The 21002-nt window shown below is 42.8% G+C and overlaps 1 protein-coding gene across 1 annotated transcript in view; it reads right to left on the bottom strand.

Annotated features, from left to right (window-relative positions):
- Nucleotides 1–4215: 4215 nt before the first annotated feature.
- The window catches only part of PAH (phenylalanine hydroxylase), a 38510-nt gene continuing 21723 nt past the window's right edge, over nt 4216–21002 (bottom strand). Inside the window, exons 4-13 of the mRNA XM_009707789.1 lie at nt 18478–18566; nt 16265–16332; nt 13256–13452; nt 12754–12889; nt 11409–11478; nt 9821–9877; nt 8707–8802; nt 8241–8374; nt 5101–5216; nt 4216–4488 (exon numbers count right to left, since the gene is read on the bottom strand). Of these exons, the coding sequence (XP_009706091.1) occupies nt 4445–4488; nt 5101–5216; nt 8241–8374; nt 8707–8802; nt 9821–9877; nt 11409–11478; nt 12754–12889; nt 13256–13452; nt 16265–16332; nt 18478–18566 (1007 nt within the window). The 3' untranslated portion in view covers nt 4216–4444. The remainder of the gene's footprint in view (nt 4489–5100; nt 5217–8240; nt 8375–8706; nt 8803–9820; nt 9878–11408; nt 11479–12753; nt 12890–13255; nt 13453–16264; nt 16333–18477; nt 18567–21002) is intronic.

Genomic DNA, 21002 nt, shown 5'->3' with positions numbered 1-21002 from the left:
CGTGTCCCAGGGCGCTTCGAGAGGGCAAAAGACCACTTCAGAGGCAGCTGAATTGCAGCTGCAAACTGCACGAGGCGTGGGGAGAAGAAGTGGGTTTTAAGGTGCAAAAAGGCTCTTCCCACTCCCACGTTCCCCCAGTAGTGATGGCAAGACCGGGCCCAAGAGAACAAGCTGAGCTGAGTCTGACCATCTGAGTCCAAACTGGGCCTTTCCCATGAAGGTTGGGTGCATGCATCCCCACCTCCAGGCTACAGGCATGGCACAAACAGCAAATGGCACAAGGTCTCCTACTCCAGTTACATGTGGACATGCAGGCGAAAACTCTAGGGCTCAAGGTGCATGTTTAAGGCACCGGTCACAACTACTGGCAGAGCAGGGACATCAGGCTCCTATGGCTGTCTTTACGCTCTATCATCAGAGTCCTATCTCTGTATGTTTGTGCAGCACTAATCATGGTTCTGCATATGAATTGAGGTTTCTCTATAGAGCCAGACTGGACTCATCAGCCAGTGTGGTAGTTGAAGCAGCATAGGCAGACCTTACAGCACAGCTTTGCAGCCCACTGCAGAACCAGCATGGAGAGCTCTGACTCTCCAGGTGGTGAAATGTACTTGGTCAGCCAGTGGACACTCCAATACCACCTTGAATCCATGCTTGGGGCAGACCCAGGAAGGCCTCACCCATGGTGTAAGTCAGGTCTGCAAAGACATCCCAGAGACTTGCTTTCAGCACTTTTGGGGACTTCTAGGAGTGCAGGAGGAGATATTTCAGGCTGGGTGCTGCAGTTTAAAGGGCTATGCAAGGACTGGACAGTGTGTCATCCTTTCCCGTGCCGACAGGCAGCTTCTCCCTGCAGAAGGTGGAGCTCTTCTACCCCAAGAGTACGCTCACCGCCTCTCGTGCAGCCCTTGGGGTGAGTGATTTAAAAGGCCATGGCTGATCACTGCAAACAACCTGCCCATTTTTGATCTGTTAACATTGCAGATATTTCCGCCCTGTATGAGCACAGTGCTATTCGAGACAGATACGGCATTAATATTTCTGTTTATTTAGGTTAATTTAAATGGTTACATTAGAACAGCAAAAAATTGTTCTCTGCCAACTGCCAGCATGCTTTCAAGCAGCAAAGAGACAGATTTTAAAAGAATGCACTCCTGTGGAGTCCTCCTGTGTTTAATCCCTCTTTCAGTGATTTCTGTATCCTTTGGGGAATAAAGCGTACCTTCTCCAAGGCTGCTGTCAGATCTAGGCATCTTAAGACACCCAGAGGACATCACCTCCCTGTGTAACCTGTGCTGACAAGCCCTCCCTCCATCACCAATACTGACCTTGGTCAAGGTCACTGAAAAGGACAAGGGCCTCACAAAAGCGCCTCTTTGATCACCTGGAAGAGAGCTGGAGATAAGGACATCAAGAAATGTGACCATAGTGGAATAGAAGATAGGAAGGTTATTTAAAAGATTGGCTTGGGACAGGGTAGTCAGAGTAGCATGCAAAGATGTATGGAGTATGGAAAGGAAAAGCAAGCAAGTCTTTGCTGTACATTTCTAGGTAATTACACACATCAAGAGATTTTCTTTTTTTAATATAAGTTTCATAACCTTGTCTAGGTGAGTGATAGTTACCCAGTGCAAGACAGCCTTTTTTGAGTTGGAATACACCTCAAATGGGCATTCCCCCCTACATGGGTACTTAATTCTGATCAACGTGTGTGCTTACCTCACAAAGAGGAGTTACACTGGCCAGATATTGTAAAAAGCATTTTGCTACACAACTTTTAATTTTCTTTAAGCATGGAAATAGGAAGTGACCCATTAAGAAGTACTATTTAAAATGCAACTTGTTTGTACTATTTAAAGCATATATGCACAAGCTAATTTGTTCTGCAAGAAAATCTACTTTCAGTATATTTCCTGTGCTTTTAAAATACTGAGCATTTAGCTTTTTCTCATCTCTCAGTCTTGCTGAACAGCTATGTTACGATGCTTTGGCTGGAGTTATTGCTTATTTAAATCTGCATTAAGGGACACAGAATCAAACATGTGGCACCAATACTCTTTAACCATTCCACTTGCACATAAAAGACAATCATGAATCCTGGGTTCTCAATATCACCATAGATTTACTGCTGCTGTCACTCATAACAACAGCCAGAAGCAGAGGAGCTTGGAAAGTAGTCTGAGGATTAATTTGAAAGACTTCACCCTTGGGATGAAATTGTCTCTTTGTGGTACACAGTTACCTTATGGGTCCTCTTATATGAAGAGAGGAAAATATGGGCTACTTTCACACTGAAAATATGTGCCAAGCAGGACTGAAAGATCTACATAGACATTGTCATGAGGGGAAAAAAAAAAAAAAAAAAAAAAAAAAAAAAAAAAAAAAAGATACAGAGATAATAAAAAAGCTTACTTCAAAGCATCAGAATGATACCATTTTGCATAAGTATATGTCTGTTGAAAAGGGTTCCAGCTGGTATCCTTAGATTAATGTTATTACCCACCATAAATATAACGAAAACAGCTGTACTTTCTGTCTTCCTAAAGGATGATGCTTACATTAAAGCTTCATTGATTTTCAAACTATAAATACAAGAGTAGTACAATGGTAGGTATGAGATTCATGGACTTTTGAATCCCTCTGCATCTTTGGATCTTCTAACAAAAACGTGACTCCTGGAATCATGTTAATATCATGATGCGGAATTGTTTCAAGCTGGAAATACTGTTCCGCTTTGCTTTGCTCTGCTGTGTTACAATGTACGAGTGCTGATCTCCTTCCTTCAACTAGAGAGCTACAGGGAGGCATTACACAATGTAGACTAGTGCAAGAGGGCATTTAGCTGCTTTGAGTGAAAGTTACTGTATAAACTACAGAAACAGCTTCGTGAACAGCAAAGCTGTTGTCTCTCCATGGCTCAGCCATTGGGTTAAGCTGGAACCACCCTTGCTTCCATTTGCTGCCTCAGTCAAGCTATACTTTAGGAGAGTAAAACTGCTTTCACCAAAAAAGGCAGATTAAAGCTCAAGTGGGAAAAGGAAAGAGACTCCAAAGAGTGTCATGACTTAGGAGCTGTCTTGAAAGATACCATATTTGGGTTTGAATGCACTCAGACTGGGACACAGCTAACCCAGGTCTTGCATAGCTTTGCTGGGGGCTGTAGCCACAGAAACAGGGAGTTAGGAGTTGGAAGGCCCTGATGTCTTCAGTTGCACTTGTAAGAACCACTTCTGCTCCATTTCCAAAGTGTTGGTATCCACCTTCTGGATTGTGAGTCCAGAAAGTTAGGAGACATCTTGTAGCAGTGCTGAATAAAGCACTTTCAGAGGACACACACAATACAAGATAGCCTTCACACGTCAGCCTTCCGCAGTGAGTAGCTGAATATGTCTATTATGAGAGGTCTCCCTTTCTGTAAGCTGACTGGTCCTGAATCAGCTCTGAATCCGTGATGTTACACAACATTACAGCCAGCACAGGACTAATAGGCTGGATTAATAAGGCCTGTTAAAACATCTGCATGGTTTCTTGCTTGCACAAAGTATTGACAAAACTGACCTCACATCCAACTGCAAAAAGCCACACAGACTTGCCTTTAGGTCACTCTCCTCTGAAAGGTTTTTTTTTGTGGGTACTGTATTGAGGCACAGACTCCCTGCTGTGGATAAGCAGTCTCAGTTCTTTGCTTAGGGACTCTGCTCAGCAGACCAATGACACATCACAGCACACAGCGTTCTTGACTTGCACAAACCTTTTGGGGATTGGTGCTTGTGCAAACACGGTATATTTATCCACAGAGATAAATCTTTGCTCATGAGACTGCAACATACTTGCTGTCTTTTCTGCTAGCCTCTGTGCTTTGGATCAATGGCAACATCACATTTTTAGGAGAAAAAAAAAAATCACTATCAAGGTGCTTGTGTGTAAAAGTAGAGGTACAGAGGGAAAAATAGTATATGTACACCCCCTGAAAGGTGTAGAGTTTGGGACTCCATGGGAACCTTGCACAAATGTGAGGGATTGAGGGAGCAATGACTATGAGAGAAAGCAAGGTGCATCAGTCTGTTACTCATTGCCATCTTGTCCCTGAGCCCAGGATGGTAATGCAACCTTACAGCTGCAGCAAACTATAGCTATGCATGGCGGAGGTCTCCTCCTTCTGCTAACCTTTGGCACAAAAGATATGGAGGCTTTCCTCAGATTCCCAGAACTAAAGTCATATTTATGCATTAGTGAGAAAAAATGAATTAGTGTCTGAAGGCCAAAAGAGTGAAGGGTCACCTGCAGATGTCTAGTTCTCTGCTAATCTATAGTAATTAAGATATATAACATAAGCATTCATGCAGTACACAGGAAGATAATAGACTGAGGCTAGATGAAGACTGGTGTTTGCACAAGGCAGCTTCTAGTCAGCAACCAGTGATTAGCAAGTTACAGCAAATCTTCATTTTATCTTCTGGAGGGCATTGCAAAGGATCCCCATCTCACCTGCAAAGGAAATAATCAGAGCAGTAAATTGTACAGCTAGCCCATTTCTAATACTCCTGTATATATTTACCCTTTATATCTATTCCCTGAAAGAATAAGGTGAGCAAAGTGCTGAACTGGACATATTTATTAAGGTCTTACTGGAGTAAGGTCTGCAGAGTCAGCCCTTTGCCTTCATTAGCCATACAAGGATGGCTCATAGGATCAGGGGTGTTAGCTCTCAGCAGGCTAGCCAATGTTGGGGGGGAAACGAATCAGGAAAAAGGCTAGAATGGCAAAAGGAAATGTGATTAAAGCCAAGTTTTTCCTTTTCTTCCTTACTGAGAACAGCTAGAGCCACACATTAGAATCCATAACAAGGCCTTCTGGCCTTTCCCGGCACCTCCACTAAAACTGAATATTTCAGATATAACAAACTACAGTAAAGTGGAAACGCTATTTTGAAGCTTGGCTAGAGTTAGGAAGCAATTTTTGTACCAGAAAGGAGATGTGTGCAGCTTTATCTTGGTCAGGTTCAGAGCATTAAATGCAACCAGATGAAATCTGCTTTGTGGTTGCTATTTCTGATCCAAGTTTTGAGGAATTCAAGGTAACAAAACTGTAGTTCCTTACTATTGATAGTGTCAGCTAAGTTCTTCAGCTGCTTTGCATTGTCCAAGACTTCAATCCGCTGGGTATAGGGATTGTACCGAACAGAAAAAGGACGAGGGATTGTTTGAGCAAATTTCCTGAGGCAAAAATACAAAAATACATACAAACTTGAAAAGCTCCTTTTTTCAGTTACTCTTTTCTTGGTGTGTGCATTTGTTGATGAGAGGAATAAGAAAATTTGCAAGAGGAAATAACTGAAATTCCTGACAAGTGATCTGAGACCTACAGTATTCTGTAACATGCTTGAATCTGCATTTGTCCTTTCCACGTTCATTTTTTTCCAAACAGGACTAATTATGCTATTGACATGGCAACACTGCTCCTAATATAGGCTAATTGTGTAGTTATAGGGATTTGCCAAACTTGAAAACCTCATTTTCCTTTCAGTAATGTAAGATAATACAAATTCTGATCCAAGTCTGCAATTTCTGGGAAAATAAGGTCAAGTACCTATGCCATCCTGGCATACCAAGGAGCAAGCAGAGTACTAACTTCTCACATGGTTGGTTGGTAATAGCTTCCAGGTCATTGCAAAGATAGGAGATAGTCAATGGAATGAAGCAGCATTCTTGCCACCCCTTATTTGCAGCCTTCCCTGCTTCAAAATAGTTAATTCCATGGCAGAAGCATTAAGATTTCAGTATCTTGGGAAAACATTAATTTGCTTAACCACGGAACTGTGGAAAGGAGGACTCTGAATGGGATGAGATGGTCAGAGCTATTGTTCCAGGCTCCTTGTAGACCCCAGCAGGATACTGGCTTATATATCTACTTCAGATTGCTGAAGTTATTACTGAAAGAGGAAGGAAAGCATGCAGGAGTTGATTATGGAGCCCCACTATACAGACTGTGACTCAGCATGGTAAATCCCATATGCCCAGAACAGTGGAATATGCTGGATACCACCTCTGCATTGCTCCTTCAGTTTAACCCTAATTATTATCAGCTAAAACCGTGGTGTGAAACAGAGTTCAGTGTGAGCAGGCCACAAGGAGTGACAGTAGAAAAAAATTATGTTAGCTATGATGAAAGTGTTTAGTGGTATCAGCCCGGTTTTTCTAAGGGGAGAGATCCACGTTAGAAGACAGTCTTCCTAAGTCTCAGGCAAGTCTGAAGGTAAAATCCTAATTAGAAGACGAATGCCTTAAGCTGAAATAGTTTAGGTCAGTCTCAGAATAATTTTTCAGGGAGGTTTTCTATTACACACAAACACACATGTCGGGGTGCAAACCACGAACTCAGGCAGTGGACCAAACCCCAGATATCTATTTTAACTTAACCACTTCTCCAGTTTGGTCAATGAAACAAATAAAAGAAGCTCCAAGAGAATTTGTATAGAGCAAGGCAACATCTTCTGCTTTCTCAAGGAACTTGCTACTCAGTTAGAGAAGTATACAGAGAAGACACAAACTCTGTGTAGCATACTCATAGCACAAACCAGAAGAGAAGGCCACCTTTCTCAAGTATTACCCCAGAAAAAAGGGCAGAAGGAGATGCTGCAGGCTTATGACATCTGAGAAAGCAACAGGGGAGGTAGCTAGGAAGACTTTGGAGCTGGGGAGCCTGGGGCAGTAGAATATGTTGGGTTTCAGTATGTGTTTGTCTGTGAATGAGAGAGAGAGAAGAGACTGCAGGTCTAAGACAAGTCTCTGTGTGTCATTTCCTAGTGAAAAATTTGTTGAGTGTGAACCAAGGCTAACCCCCACTGGCTTGGCTAACATCCAGAAATATGGTGGTGTTTTTCTTAAACATAAATAGAAATATTGTTGTGAGGTGGAGCCCAAGCTGAACCCCAAACACAGTCTGAGTCATTCCTGTTTCAAGAACCAGAAATGAACCTGGACCATTATTTCAAAGTCTTGATGAACTGGAATTGAATCTGTATTTGAGTCACAGATGACTGAAAGATTTACTGTGTAGGCCTGTAGTCTTGTAAACACACTGCTGGTAAGAAGCTGGAGGCTCTATATTAAGCTAACCACATGGGCCTCAGGATTGAAGTTATTAGGCTTGCTTGGAGTTTTGTTTAGTTGTAATAACAATTGTCTAATGACCATGTAGCAATTACCTAATTTGTTTCAGTTTTGCTTATTCTTAACAATTGTGTGCTATAATACCTATTGTTAATAATTTTTATATAGGCAGGAATAGCAAGTAGTTACCCTGTACATAGTGAAATAAGTCTGACCCTAAGGTAATGATGCAGCATAAAGGAGTACCAGCATGGGGTGATAACAGAGGCCTTAAAGGCAGGAGTATAGGATGATGCTGATGGTCCCTGGGCTGTTAACAACTCCCCAGTAGTCAGTTATCTACAGTAAAGCACACTTTAGAGCTGAGAAAGAAAACCGTTTTAGAGAATACAAGAGACTAAGAAAAAAATATTTAACATAAATAGTAAAGTCAGAAGTAACACAGATTTGCAGACCAATATAGAAAAAGCAATATGTAAAGCATGTTAGAAAACATAAAAATGGTCCTGAGGAAACCTTGGACTGAGAAGGAAGAAAGGAAGCATCAACACCATCCACCTCCTCACAAAAGAGAGGAAAAAGCTCCATTCATTAACATCACAGCCCACTAAGAAGACCTGAAGATGCTGATTATTTGACAACTCCACCCCCTACCACCAGACTGAAACTGTTGACTTAAGACACAAAAGAAAGTATAAAGGAGGGCATAACTTCAGAGGAAAAGGAGTAGATACTAGCAGATTTTTTGTACAAGAACTTTTAACTATACTATTGTTAAAGATACTTGTTTTGCATTAATTAGCTAGCTTTGACCCTAAGCTAATATTTAGGAATACTAACAGATCATTACCATTGGACTAATAATAATTTTTTGTTGCATTTTGGTTATACAGAGGAAACTCTTAGTTAGACTAACCACAAATTCTTGGCTTCGTGCATAAGGTACGTTCCCCTTCTTGCCCATAACAAGATTTTGAGTGTACAACTGCTTAGTCTCTTTAATCATCACACAACTTTTTCTAATGCCTCTCAAAACATTACTGTCAACCCAAGACCTGTTACGTCAATAGGATCCACTGTATTGGCAATCGACAAGAAACTGGGTCTTCTGTGGAATGGCTGGATTACCTTAGCTTTTCTTTTGCATCTTTAAAACTTTCAGCAACGTAGTAGATAGGCTGGAACTCAGTAACAGGGTACTTCTGCACAGCAGTCTTCTCCAGGACAAGAGGCTGAATCTCAGGCTTACTTGATAAACAATACTATGAGCAAAAAGGTAAGAAATTTATTTCAGTTAAAAAGTGCTTGAATTTGCTGCAAAAGAAATACAGAGCTGCTGAATGACACCTAGTTTCAGACAGGGAAGAGCTACTCCTGGGGAATACAATGACAATGTGACTTACTAGGAAAGAAGCAGATATGAGTCCCCCATGTCTGTATACACTGACACATTTATTAGAGCTCTTCGGTGAAGTATGACATTTCATGCTACTTCTATGCACAAAGTATGAAGCAAAATAAGGATCTGAAGACATTCAGAAAAGAAATCCGAGTGATTATAAACATCTTTGAAGTGTTGTTTTATAGAACACACCTGCAGCTCCCCAAACGAAGACAGCAGCCCTGCACCGTATGCCTTGAGTGAATCGCCTTCCTTACATAGTCCAAACTCCACTGTAAACCAATAAACCTAGCAAGAAAATTAGACGTAAATATATGATTCCTTAACCAAAATGAATAGGTGTACATCATTGATTTGAATTAATTTGGGGTTTGCATTTCTATTTAAAATGTTGCCATGTGTCAAATATCAACTGTATAAATACAATAAATGTCCCCACAGACTGAAGTTCTTCTCCTGAAAGGGGAAAAGTCTAGCCTCAGTGTGCCTGCAAATCAGTTCAGTTCCCTGACAAACGTAGTTGTGTTTTACTGCACTTACGTTTGTCAGCAGAGCAGAGACAATGAAAGTATAGCAATAAAATTGCATTTTGGCTGGCCAACCCAGTTGAAGTTTGAACTTTAGTTGATAGAAGTTTGTGTTCTGTTTCACACAGAGCGTGTCTAGAGCAGCAAGAGAGGCAATGGGCTCTTAGGGCAATATGGAAGGAAGATGGTGTGTGGCCTAGCTTGACTTCTTGGTCTGTCATTTTGAAGGGATACCTGCTTTGGCTCAGAAGAGATACCTCACCTATCAGAAGCAGCAAAGACGGTGCAATGCTTTGCCCAGGTGAGTTGGCACTGGGGACACTGATCTCATAGGCATATCCTTGTTTTTATTTGAAGTTTGCAACTCTGAGTCTCAGTAGTCTCAGAGTAGGATTCAGGTGAGCCACACTGGCTGCAGAGAACATTATCTGCCTGGCAGGGTGGAAGAGAAGAAGCACTTGAAGGTAGAACAGCTACTGAAGCTGCCTCCTGAAATTCCCTGTGGGTTTATAGTAACTTGTAATCTCATCTTGCCCAATATGTTTGTGCTGGAGGAAATCTTGTCTGGGCTTCTGTGTTTAATTCCAACTATCACTTTGAATAAGGGGTGCCAAAGCTGTTTTCCTTTAATGCGACTGTTTCAGGGTGGGGTTTTCCAATCATGGACTTCACTCTGTTCCCATTCAACTCTATGGGAGTTCTATCAGTGACTTCAGTGGCAGCAGAATTAAGACAACACAGGGTGCTTTAGAAAATTGAGCCCTCATTTATTAAATTACCGTAGCGAGTTTCTCGATGAAATCATCCGGAGCTCCCAGAGATGCCAGTCCAATTTCCTGTAACAATAAACCATTATTCTTCAAGCTGTTTATTGCAAACATTCTTCCTGTCTTGTCTTATGTAATTTCTTACATTTTAAATGTTACCGTCGTTTACTACCACACACAAATGTTTACAGGACATGTCCCTATCATGCAACATCAATTTTAAACCAAAAATCTCTCCAGAAATTAACAAAGGGTTTTGTCCAAATGTCATTTACAAGGCATGATCCTTTGTGTCTGGTACGAAGCCCACTGAGGTCAAATAAAATTTTCCTCTTGTTTTGACAGGCTTTTGATCAAGTCTGCAATGCACATCTGAGAGAATGATATTGTCAAAAGGAGGTAAATCAATCACACCCACACACCTTAAGTATTTCTCTTTGTTTTGATGGGCCCTGATTGCGTGAGTTTTCCTGGAGCCTTGAATGAGTTATTTTTTCTGAACGACAGGGCATGACTTGAAAGAGTTTATTCATACCTTGGGAGCTAATGGAGAATTTCCTGGGAGGCATGCAATAGCTGGATTCAGAAAACAGCCACACAAGACTGTATATAACCAGGTTCCTTTCTTAGTTTGCTCCAGTGAGGACTGCACAGTGCCAAAATCAAAGCATCCCACACACACACTCCAAAAGCATGGTAGGAGCGATCACCGTGTCAAATCCTAATAAGTCAAAGTGCAGTAGGGCTTATCTTGAAGGAAACACCAGTTCTAGGAAAGGGCAGAGCCTGAGGGCAATACTGAGTGCTTACTAGCTACATCAAGTTGACTTTTGTCTTTTGAGCAGGATGTTACATCAAGTGCATTTTCCCTTCTTTCCTTCCTTCCTTCTTTCCATCCTTCCACCATTCTGTCCTCCATCCTTCTCTCTTTCTTTGTCTCTCTCTTTTTCTTTCTCAGCTCATCTTTACTTCTCCTTCTTTCCTTTTTTCTTTTTCTTTCTTTCTCTCTCTCTCTCTTTCTTTCTCTCACTCTCTCTTTGTGTCTTTTCATGTTCTCTGGTAAGATGTAGCCAAAAGTTTACTCCTTCTCTGAGGTTTGGCTTCTTTTCCAGAGACATTAACACTATCAGAAAGAAAGCTCCTCTCCAGCCTTCTCCTATGCTTGCAGCTGAGACAGTTCCTCACTTTACTCAGCCTCTTCTGTGGCTTCAACAGAAAACAAAAAAAAAATCTCCACTTTCCCTAACATTCGGACTGCATGGTGGGGCAATAATTCATCTGACTCATGAGCCATTTAACTTTGCTCAGAAGGATCAACATCTACAAAAAGGTTTTTAGATTATGGCTTTGCAAAGAATTTGCCTGTAAAAAAAAAAAAAAAACGACTCACAAGACAGACGTTTGGAGTTTGAGTGTATGAGTTCACCTAAGTGATTTGTGTCAAGATTTCAAGCAATAAATAAATCAGCCTCTGCCACTTTTAAACAGTGTGCTTAAAGGTGACTCCACCCCACCCCTCACAGCTCTTGATTCATCCTCTGAATTACCTAGTCTCTGGTGTATTCAATTATAGAAACAGTGTAACCACTGAGTAACTTACCTGGGAAAACTGAGCAAAACTGGGGTCAGCAAAAAGAGGCACATGTCCTAGCAGCTCATGGCAAATATCACTGCAGGAAAACATGACATTCGAATAACTTTAATTTAGTAAAAGTCCAGTAATACTGGATGAGTGCCCTAGAGTCAGCATATAGTCAACAGTGCAGTGCATTTTCTCCTACCACCAAATAATGCTCAGGACTCATGGGAAAATGTTTTGCTCTAAAAGTATTCTCATGATAGAAACACTTGCACACTCCAGGGTTTTCAGTGCTTTTATCATCATAAATCCCTCAGAGGAAGGATGACATATTATTTGCTTTTCCTTATGGAAGAAAATCATCCATTCAACTGCCCATCCTGCTCAGGAAAGCCCAGAAAGAAATCACCCCACCAAAGAGAACAGGGACTTTTCAGTCTCAAGGACAAGAAACCCCTTTAGATGAAACTCAGGCTACTAAGACAATTCACCATGGTGTCAACATGTACCTCAAGAGCTCAACTCCAGTCCCTGTTGAGGCCCATACCCTCCCACTGAGAGGTGGAAGCTCGCCCTTCCTCAGGCAGGACTATTTTCATCACACGTTGAAGTTGGCAGCTGGACAGGCATGTTTGGGAAAGAACTCACCTAGGGAACGCTAGATTTCACAAAGACAAAAGTGATTTGGTGACTTGGAAAGAGGGGAGGGATAAGACGCTCCCAGGAGGGCCAGGTCTGTGGAAGACATTTCAGCCTGGCTTTGTGCAGGGTGAGAATGGGGTAAGCAGAAGAAGGGAGGAAAAATGGAGGGGAAAAGGAGGTTGTGGGAAGAAGTAAGAAGCAAAGAGGGGAGAAAAAATTGCAACAATATGAAGCAGAGGAAGAAAACTGTTTTGAAAACGGCAAGTGGAAGAGGACAATGGACAGGGACAAAGAGAAACATTACAGCATAAAACTGAAAAAGAGAAGGGAGCAATGATCTGAGCTTCCTCTATCTTGCTGCCAGAAGCTTGCTTGCAACATGTTGAGTCATTCCTGCACTAGATTTCACATCACTATTTGGGTTCTAATAGCTAAGCTAAATGCCTTTGTGCACTGCTCTCTCTTGTCCCAGCCACCACACAAGCATGCCTTCAGTAGCAAAACTGGCTCATCTTTCCCATAAGAACTTGCAGAAGAGGATGCAGTTTACTGAAAAGACTAGAAATCTTCCAAAAATGTTTTCAGAAGAGAGCAGTCGCTTGGCTGCTCTCCATTAGCTCTGCTCCCGGGAGTGCTCCAGAGTCCCACACGGTTATTATCAGTTGGACTGACCCTGCTGTTAGTCTGCTGCAACTTTACACGCTTTCTGTGCCAAAGTACTTACGGCTCTGGTGTGTACATGGGTTTGGATGCATGGCGAATATACTGCGTAGAGTGGAATACTCGGAATGCCAGCCCAGCCAAGAAATCCCGAGAGGAGAGCAAGCCTGCAACAGGACGCAGGCGAAATCCAGTGCAGGCTGAAGGGTCAAAAAAATGGCATCTTAAAAACAGCTAGTGTGTTTGAGTTATCCTTATCCGGACTCCTCACAATGGAAAAACTTTGTTAACTGTTTTCTTTGCTCTCCTTATGTTAAACAGAGTTTAACTGTGAAAGAGTAGGAATTTTCTACCCGTGTATACCACCATCACAGTATCTGAGCATCTGTACCACTGTATCCCTGGAAGTTTTAGAGGTACCTGGGACACAGGCTAAGGGATGTGCCCAAGCACCATAGGGAGTCTGTGATATAGCAGGGACTGCTTTTCCATCTCTGGAAGCACCACCCCCACTGACAACTGAGGCCTTTGATTTGATTTAGTTCTTTTATATGCTTCAAACTTACTCTGCAAGAATTTTGAAATATCTTCAAGCTGGGGAATGTTGTCCTCCCGGTAGCCACAGTATTTCTCCAACAGTGGGAACACGTGGTTGTGTTCATAACAAGCATGAGTTGGATAGAGACTCTTCAGCTCCCTGAAGACGGTGCCCCATGTTTTCTTTTCTTCTTCTGTGTAGGTGACTCGAGGAATAGGTTGGCCACTGGAAAGAAAATGGATATCTACCATAGGAGTGACAGAGAAAATGTCCTAGGTCACCAGCATCGTACTCAGGACTTTTACATGGGCTGGCCTAGAGTTGCTGGTGTAGGAGGGGAGATGCCTTTGGTCTGACACACAGGTGCAAAAGGAGCCTCACTTGCCCCTAGACACAGGCTGGGAAGGACTCTACTGACCTCAGCTGAGATACTGGCCTTTAGACAGCTCCTTTCATCATTGTTGTAAAAATAAATTAATGCTTATTTGTTTTATCAAGATGTTCTTCTAAAAATATTTGCTGGGTGTTTGTTTCAATTTATTTGCATTTCTAGATATGTAGCAGCTCTTGTACTTCTAGCTCTAATACACATTACATTAATTGTTTTGGTTACAACAGGGAAACCATCACCTCCAGAAAACTCTCTTTCTTGGAGGGCCAGAGAAATTCTCATCTGTGCTTTATGCTGAAACAGATGCAGACTCTAGCCAGTTTGACTTTTTATAATTGTAATGAGTAATTTTGAGTCAAATCCCACCCTCAGGCCTCCATGTGCTTAGCTCATGTTGAAGCTAGCAGGAATTAGACAATCACAACCAATGTGATTGCCTCCTGTGAATAGTCAATTCCTTAGCAATAATGATAGGGCCATAGGTGAATCCAGCAGCTTTGAGAAATCAAAGAGGTTTAAGTAACTTAATAGGGTTAACATCACTGCTGGAATAATGTCAGAGCTTTCCAACCCCAGAGACCCATTGTTAAACTCTTGATGACACCCCACCATCTCCCACTCCCTCATTTTTTCCTTGAGCCTCAGGGCAGCTCCTCTGGGGAGCTATCGTTTTCTGTCTCTCTGTATCAACCCTCCTTGATCTGTGGAGCTTTAAACACCATGTTGAATTACGATGATTGCTGGGGGATTTCTGCTCCTATAGCACTCCTAAGTAATCCTCAACCACCTTCCAGGGCTACAGGGGAAAGTTATGGCTTAAAAACCTTTCAAATTTCAATTAAAAAAATGTCAGAGATCAACAGGGCCAGAAGGAAAGGAAGGCAGAGGGAAGAGGCAAGCTAAAGAAAAGCAAAGAGAAGTCAAGGAAATTAAGCATTCAACAAAAACAAAGGGTAAATGTATCAGGACAGAAGGCAAAAGAGCAAAGGCAGAGTAGAGAGGCAAACAGCAGGAGGAAAGAGGATAAAATAGATGCAAAAGAAGGAACACAGAAGAGGATGAAAATGATGGCAGGAAGAAGAATACAAGGCAAGCAACCACAGATGCACCTCATCTTTGAAGCTGGGTAGTACCTTCACAAGCTAAGCCCTTTTGAGTTTTCAGATATTTCCCATGAAGCCTGATAACTTTGGTTGTCCATCTCCTCCTGCCTGGTTCTCTGCATTTCTGTCCCTCCATGCTGGAGACACCCCCTTGACCTCCCCTCCCCACTGTAGACCCTGAAAGGCATGTATGCCAGGAGTAGCACCCAGGGCAAAGATATTACAGATCCATCTGGACCTTCCTGAATCAACACCCAAAGTCACAAAAAACACGTACCTCCTTTCCACAAACCTCAGAAGCCCAGAAGACATGGGCTTTCACACCCTACTTACTGCTCTGTTACTGAAAGACCTCATTGGAAAGTCCAAGAACTCCACATAAAAGGTGCTTTTGGGACATAAGTCCAGATTTGTATAGCCTCTGTTTCAAATGTGTCTGAAGACCTGGATAACAGACTAAATATTAATTAGCTACATCTTGGAATATAATGGTTTCACCTTTCTAAGACAGTTTCAGTTTGAATCTTGGGGAGGGGGAGTGGTTAACATGTTTTTTGTTTTATTTCTATGTAGGATTTGGTGAAAGTCTGCAAACTAGAGACCAGAATTTGCTATCCATTATGCAGGAAAGGTAAATCTTCCATGGGATATCTGTAAGTGGGCATTAGATTGATCCACATCTGGCCACAAACTCCTATCCAAATTTTCTAGCTATAAACTGGGCTCCTGACTTTTTTCACTTTCTGTCAAGCAGTCCAATTTTGTCTCTCATTTTGTGACTAGATTATTAGCTCTTTGGCTCAGGGACTATCTTTTCATTGCAGTCCTGTGCAAAGTGGAGCCCTAAATGTACAACATATGTTACTTTATCCTTTGCAATCACAATTTTTACCAGTCTCAGCAAGAATCAGGTCCAGTAGTACTGATATAAATGTGTGAGTGGCTCTGGAAACAGAATTTTATCTCCGCCAGGTCTGATCACTGAAAGCGATCAAGTAAGTCTGTTCTAACTGAATTTATCATCTCCATTTATTTTTCTGAGGAATTGAGAGCCCAGATTGCTGATTGCAGCTGGGTCAGACATGATAAAAGTAGACTATCAGGCACTGGATTAGCATCAGAACCATAAGTTATTCATTATTTTAATAGTGTATGCAGCTCCTGCTTTAATGTAAATGATAGGCACTCCTCCCTTCGCCCTGGTTTAATGGGAAATATACCAGAAGTGGCTTTATTCAATGCTCAGGTCTTTGTAGTAGCAATGGAGTCTGCTGCTCAATTAGACAACAAAGCCGGGGAAGAGGGGTGTTGTGGGGAAAGAAAGGAAGTGATGTTCTCTTCTGAACATGTGCCTGGAACAATTCACTTTTGTTTTACTGTGATTTGGGGATAAATGCAAGAACAAGAAGATTTAAACACATGGCAGAGAAAAGCCAACAGCAGGAGGACACTTGTGGAAAAATAGGGATTGCCAGCAGGGTGAGAGCCCTAGGAAAGGGCAAGAGATTTGGGCTTGCTTTCTGCCCATGAACCGAGCACTCACTGTCTGTAGTTGTAGGCGATATCAGCAAACTCCTTCCTCCGGGCCCGGTACACAGGATCTTTGAACCCCTAATGAGAAAGAGTGATGTCAGTCCCTGCGTAAGTGCAGATGCTGAATAGCCTTCCTCTCACTCGGCTCTCTTGTCCATGCAGTCCATGAAGTGCAGGAGGGTGAGTGGGGAAGCTGCCCGGCTCACACAGGGCACCGGTCCTTCCCAGTCTGCAGGGTCACCAGAGCAACCATTCAGCCACAGCTTCCCAGCACCTCTCGCCCCACAAGTCCTTTCATTTTCTCACTTCCACTTGCTACAAAAAAAGGGAAACATGCTCCTTTACAGTGCCCACAAGGTGCTCCCACAAGAACAATACACTGAATTAGCATTACTTATATATCTATGTCCTGGTTTCTCATGAAGCTTGTTGCAGTTTCTGGCACAGCTGGGCTGATCTAGAGGAGCAGAGTTAAAACACATTACAAACACACTTGTCAACTCAGTCAGACTTTATAGGCAGATTTTTAGCATGAATCATGCTTAAAGGTGCTCACTTTCAAACTGTTAGAAGAATAGCAGGCACTTAGGAGGCCAAAAAGCCCTGTTTGCACTAGAAATTCAACCATTTGAAGGATTTAATTACTACAGAGAATGTCTAATAGACCTTGTGGTTGGGAGCTTGACCTTTGCAGCTAGCTAATTATCAATAAAACCTGGGATAAGAAACATAATCTCTAAATCTTCATCTAGGATAACCATTCTCCTCTCCCAGTGTGCCTGCTATTTAGATTAAAAGCCCCTCAGGGCTCGGAGTGTCTTCACCACCTGAAGTGGACAAACATCCTTCCAAGCTAGGACACACTTCTGCAGGGCAAATAGCAACAACGCACTGGGCACTGCGGCAGTTCATGAATGCATCTTTTAGTGGTGCACGGCACAACTGAACTGAGGAGCCATGAAACACAACCAAGTACAGGAGGCAGATGGAGTAGAGATCTACAAGTGTGAGTCAAAAAGAGGCAGCCAATGGCCTAAAAAATGCGCTGTCCAAAATTAACGTGGCATAGAGGTATTTGTGCTTAAATCCCGTATCACTTAACTACTAAAAACACAGGCTCCTTCAATGTATCTTTTTCTGCACCTTGTCTACTCTCACTCCTACTTAACCCAGCAGCTGGGTTTCCTTTTTAAGGCATAAACTGCTCACTAACTAATTCTAGGAACTGGAGTAGAGATGCTTCATTGCTTTTAATATCTTTTTGTTGTTGTTGTTTCTTTTTTCAAATACAATCTTGGTCTATTCCTGCATGACACACAAGGGGGCCATTGACTCAGTGTATCTCCTTTTATTCTGCCTTTCATATGACCACACTGAACATCATGAATCATTGTACATGACACATAACACATCTCGAATTAAGCAATAGGTAGTGAATGACTAATCACCCCATCTCAATTAAACTAATAGCAGCAATTTTTGTTGCGCTGCATGTAATTTATTTATAATCACCCTATCTCAATTAAACTAATAGCAGCAATTTCTGTTGCACTGCATGGAACACAGTGTGTTTTGACAAATGAAAATAAGTTGTTGTTTGCTTGGAGAGGGAATAGAGGCAGAAAGTATTCTTGCATCTGAAAGAGCTGAAAAAACGCTGAATAATTTTTTTTATCAGCTAAGCCAATGAACAAAACTTTCTTACCCTATCATTTAAATGACAAACTTTTTGAAAGAAGGACCTTTTCTTTTGTTATGTCTCACCATAGAAGAACCATGTCAGATTTGACAATCACATAATAAGGCACTAAGCTTAATCATGTGTATGTAACAAGGATGAAAAAAAAAAAAATCTTCCTATCTCTGGGCTATGATATTACTTCTGAAGTTTTAGTTGCTAGTGATTCACAAAATGAGTCTGAAGTCACTTCATCAGAGCCACCTGAGAAAACTAGAGGTGTCTTTGTGGTGGCCCTGTGCTCTGCTGACTGCTATGACTTTTAAGGTCTCCTGGTATTTATTCAAATTAAAACAACCTTTGGTTTGATTTACTTCATAACCGGGGATTGCGCTAATTCTAACCCTAGAAATGTGGTACCCTTCTTGTCCTATACCATGTGAGGCTTAGTCTACCAGGTCTGTCTTAAAGCAGAACAAATGTAAATGAGAAACATCTGTCCCAATAACTAGAAACATGTTAAAAAATAAAGCTTTGTTTCTTACAGGATGGTCAGCATCCAATTCTGCCCCATAGCTTAGGATCTGATTGGCAAACCTGTCCAGCTCCTGGATACTTCTTGGGAACCATGGCACTGCAAAACAGAAAAGATACAGAGACTGGTATGTTTCTTTCTTACTTTGTCTGGGGCCTTATTCTGGTCTTTCCATCTTTTCACCACAAATATAAAGAAACATACGCAAGGGCCTAAATTCTTTGGGCAGAAATGGCCTTTTCCTGTAGTAGGCGGCAAGAGCAAATTGTCTTGAATTTGTAGCTGTTTTGCACTGTTGGAAGAATACAGAGCACCAGGAATGTCTAGCTCTTGGTGCAGAGCTGGCTTGTAATGTTCATGATTTTCAGTTTATTATTCTGGTCTCTTGACTTACCAAAATGTAGGAATTTTTCCAGAGTATCCTTCCTTTCACAGTAGCTAGAATCAGCCATTTCAAAGGAACAGCAAGAAACCCCACAACAAGAAGGATACAGGATTGTTTGACCCTCTGAAAGTCTCTTTCTAAGACCTACTTGGTGGCCTCACTTAAGCTAGGATGCTAAAATAAAGTGATAAATGACATCCTAATAACTCAGACTAGGATTGTATTACTGCAGTCATACAATAATGCATTCATTTAATTAACATTCTGGGCCTGGTTCTCTGTTGCTTTGTAATTCACATGCCATACACACTGCCTATGGCACAGCCAGGATCTGAAATGGAACCACACTGTCTACACTGCGGGTAATGCCCATGTGGCACTCCCTTTACAGAAGGACATAAGGTGGAGGGCAAGGAAGAATCACAGGGCTTTCCAGATGCAATGTGTTCAGATAGGGGAGCGCAGAAGGCAGATGTCTTCATGGCAATTGCCCTTCGAGGAGAGGCTCTTTGTAGCTTATGAGCTACATGGAGCAGTCATCCCAGGTCAGATGTCCTTCCTGGAGCCACAAGTGTATTCAGCCAGTGGTCCAGGCAGTCCTCTGCCACATGTCCTCTAGACAGCAAGAAGCCTGGCACACATGTGCAGTGGCTGTACCAGGCTGCAGCCTCCTCTTCCATCTCCTCCAGCAGGATCCAGCTGCTTACCAAGCCAAGACCCCCTTGTCAGCCACAACTGGGCCTGGCCACCCCAGCCCTCTGCAACACTGAGACAGGGAAGCTCGATAGAGGGACCGCAGGGATTGTGGGCCTTTTGCCCTCCTTTGCTCCATCATCGCTTCGGGAAGTGCATCGGTAGGTACCAACACTAGGTACCACTGGTAGCTCGGCACATCTTGGTAGCTGCCAGTGCTGCTGGGTTCCGCTTGCTTGAGTTTCCCTTCTGCAGTCCCATTCTTACATTTTTGGCCGTTTTACCCTAGCTGCCTGCCTCTTTTCTTTTACCCTTCCCTTCCCTTCTGCCTGAGTCAGAGGCTACAGCCATGCCTGAACTAAATAGCCTGTGATGAACTTCTCACAAATACAACTAATTGCTCTTTGAGCCCATGTACGCATCTATCTCCAGGAAATTCTGCATCACTGAGCTCTCTCATTTCTTTACATGTGATACGAAAAATTACTCCCTTTTATTTTAAATTTGATTATTTCATTTGATGTTAACTAGTTCCTGCATACAAACATCATTTGTGGCTATTCACCTTCTCCAGGCCACCTAGGATTTTATAGCTCCTTGTCAGATCCTCCATCTACCATCCATCTTCCTGGCTGAGACTTTGCCCGTGCATTTCAGGCATGGAAACCGTGGGCTATCTTTGAGAATGCTCATCATTTCCCTCTGCACCACTTCCAGTTCTACCATACTTTTTCTAAGGAAAGGGCAGAAGACCTCCATCTAAGGATGTACTCCATGCTCAGGTCATGCAGTCGTGTCCCATATGCTCCACACACTGAGTACAAGTCAACACAGACCTCAAGGCTAATATCACCCAAAGATCTGCTGGTCCAAGCCCAGTGGCTCTCAGCAGTCTCTCTATCAATAAAATGTTTGCAGTTTATTTAGTGATTTTCTTGCACAAATGGCTGTTGCTTGCTCAGTCAGCACTTGGAAAACAGCTCACTCCCTTGTGTGGCTCTCTGCTCAGCTGGGAGCGCTGCCACTCAGCCATACGTCCCCCCCTGATTTTGGGGTTTGTGCCAAGTGAACCTGATCCCCAGCTGGCAGCTGCTGCATGAGCTCCCTGCGGTGCCTTGCTGATGCGGCTCATCCCAGACCTAACGGACCACCTTCCGGATAAGAGGATCACTCTGTCTCCAGGACTATTCAGCTTAGCTTTCTGCTGAGCCTAACAGCATGGATGGCACTTGTGGTGCTGGATTTCTGCGGGGCACCTGCGCAGAGGGGCCGGAGCAACAACAGCAGATTTACAGGGCACACTTTGGGTGGCCGCAGGTCAGCCCCACGCAGAGTGCCCACCCCCCCGACTTACTGTCCCACCACCAGCCCGGCTCCATCCAGAGCTCCAGCTGGGAGCCCTCAGATTTGCTTCAGGCAGGTCAGGGAGAGCAGGCAGCTGGGGGCTGGCAGCCGCG

The sequence above is a fragment of the Cariama cristata genome, unplaced genomic scaffold (genome assembly GCF_000690535.1).
Source record: "Cariama cristata isolate BGI_N322 unplaced genomic scaffold, ASM69053v1 scaffold2149, whole genome shotgun sequence".
In the NCBI taxonomy this organism is placed as follows: Eukaryota; Metazoa; Chordata; class Aves; order Cariamiformes; family Cariamidae; genus Cariama; species Cariama cristata.
Note: the sequence above shows the minus strand (reverse complement) of the source record. Positions and strands in the feature narration are given on the sequence as shown.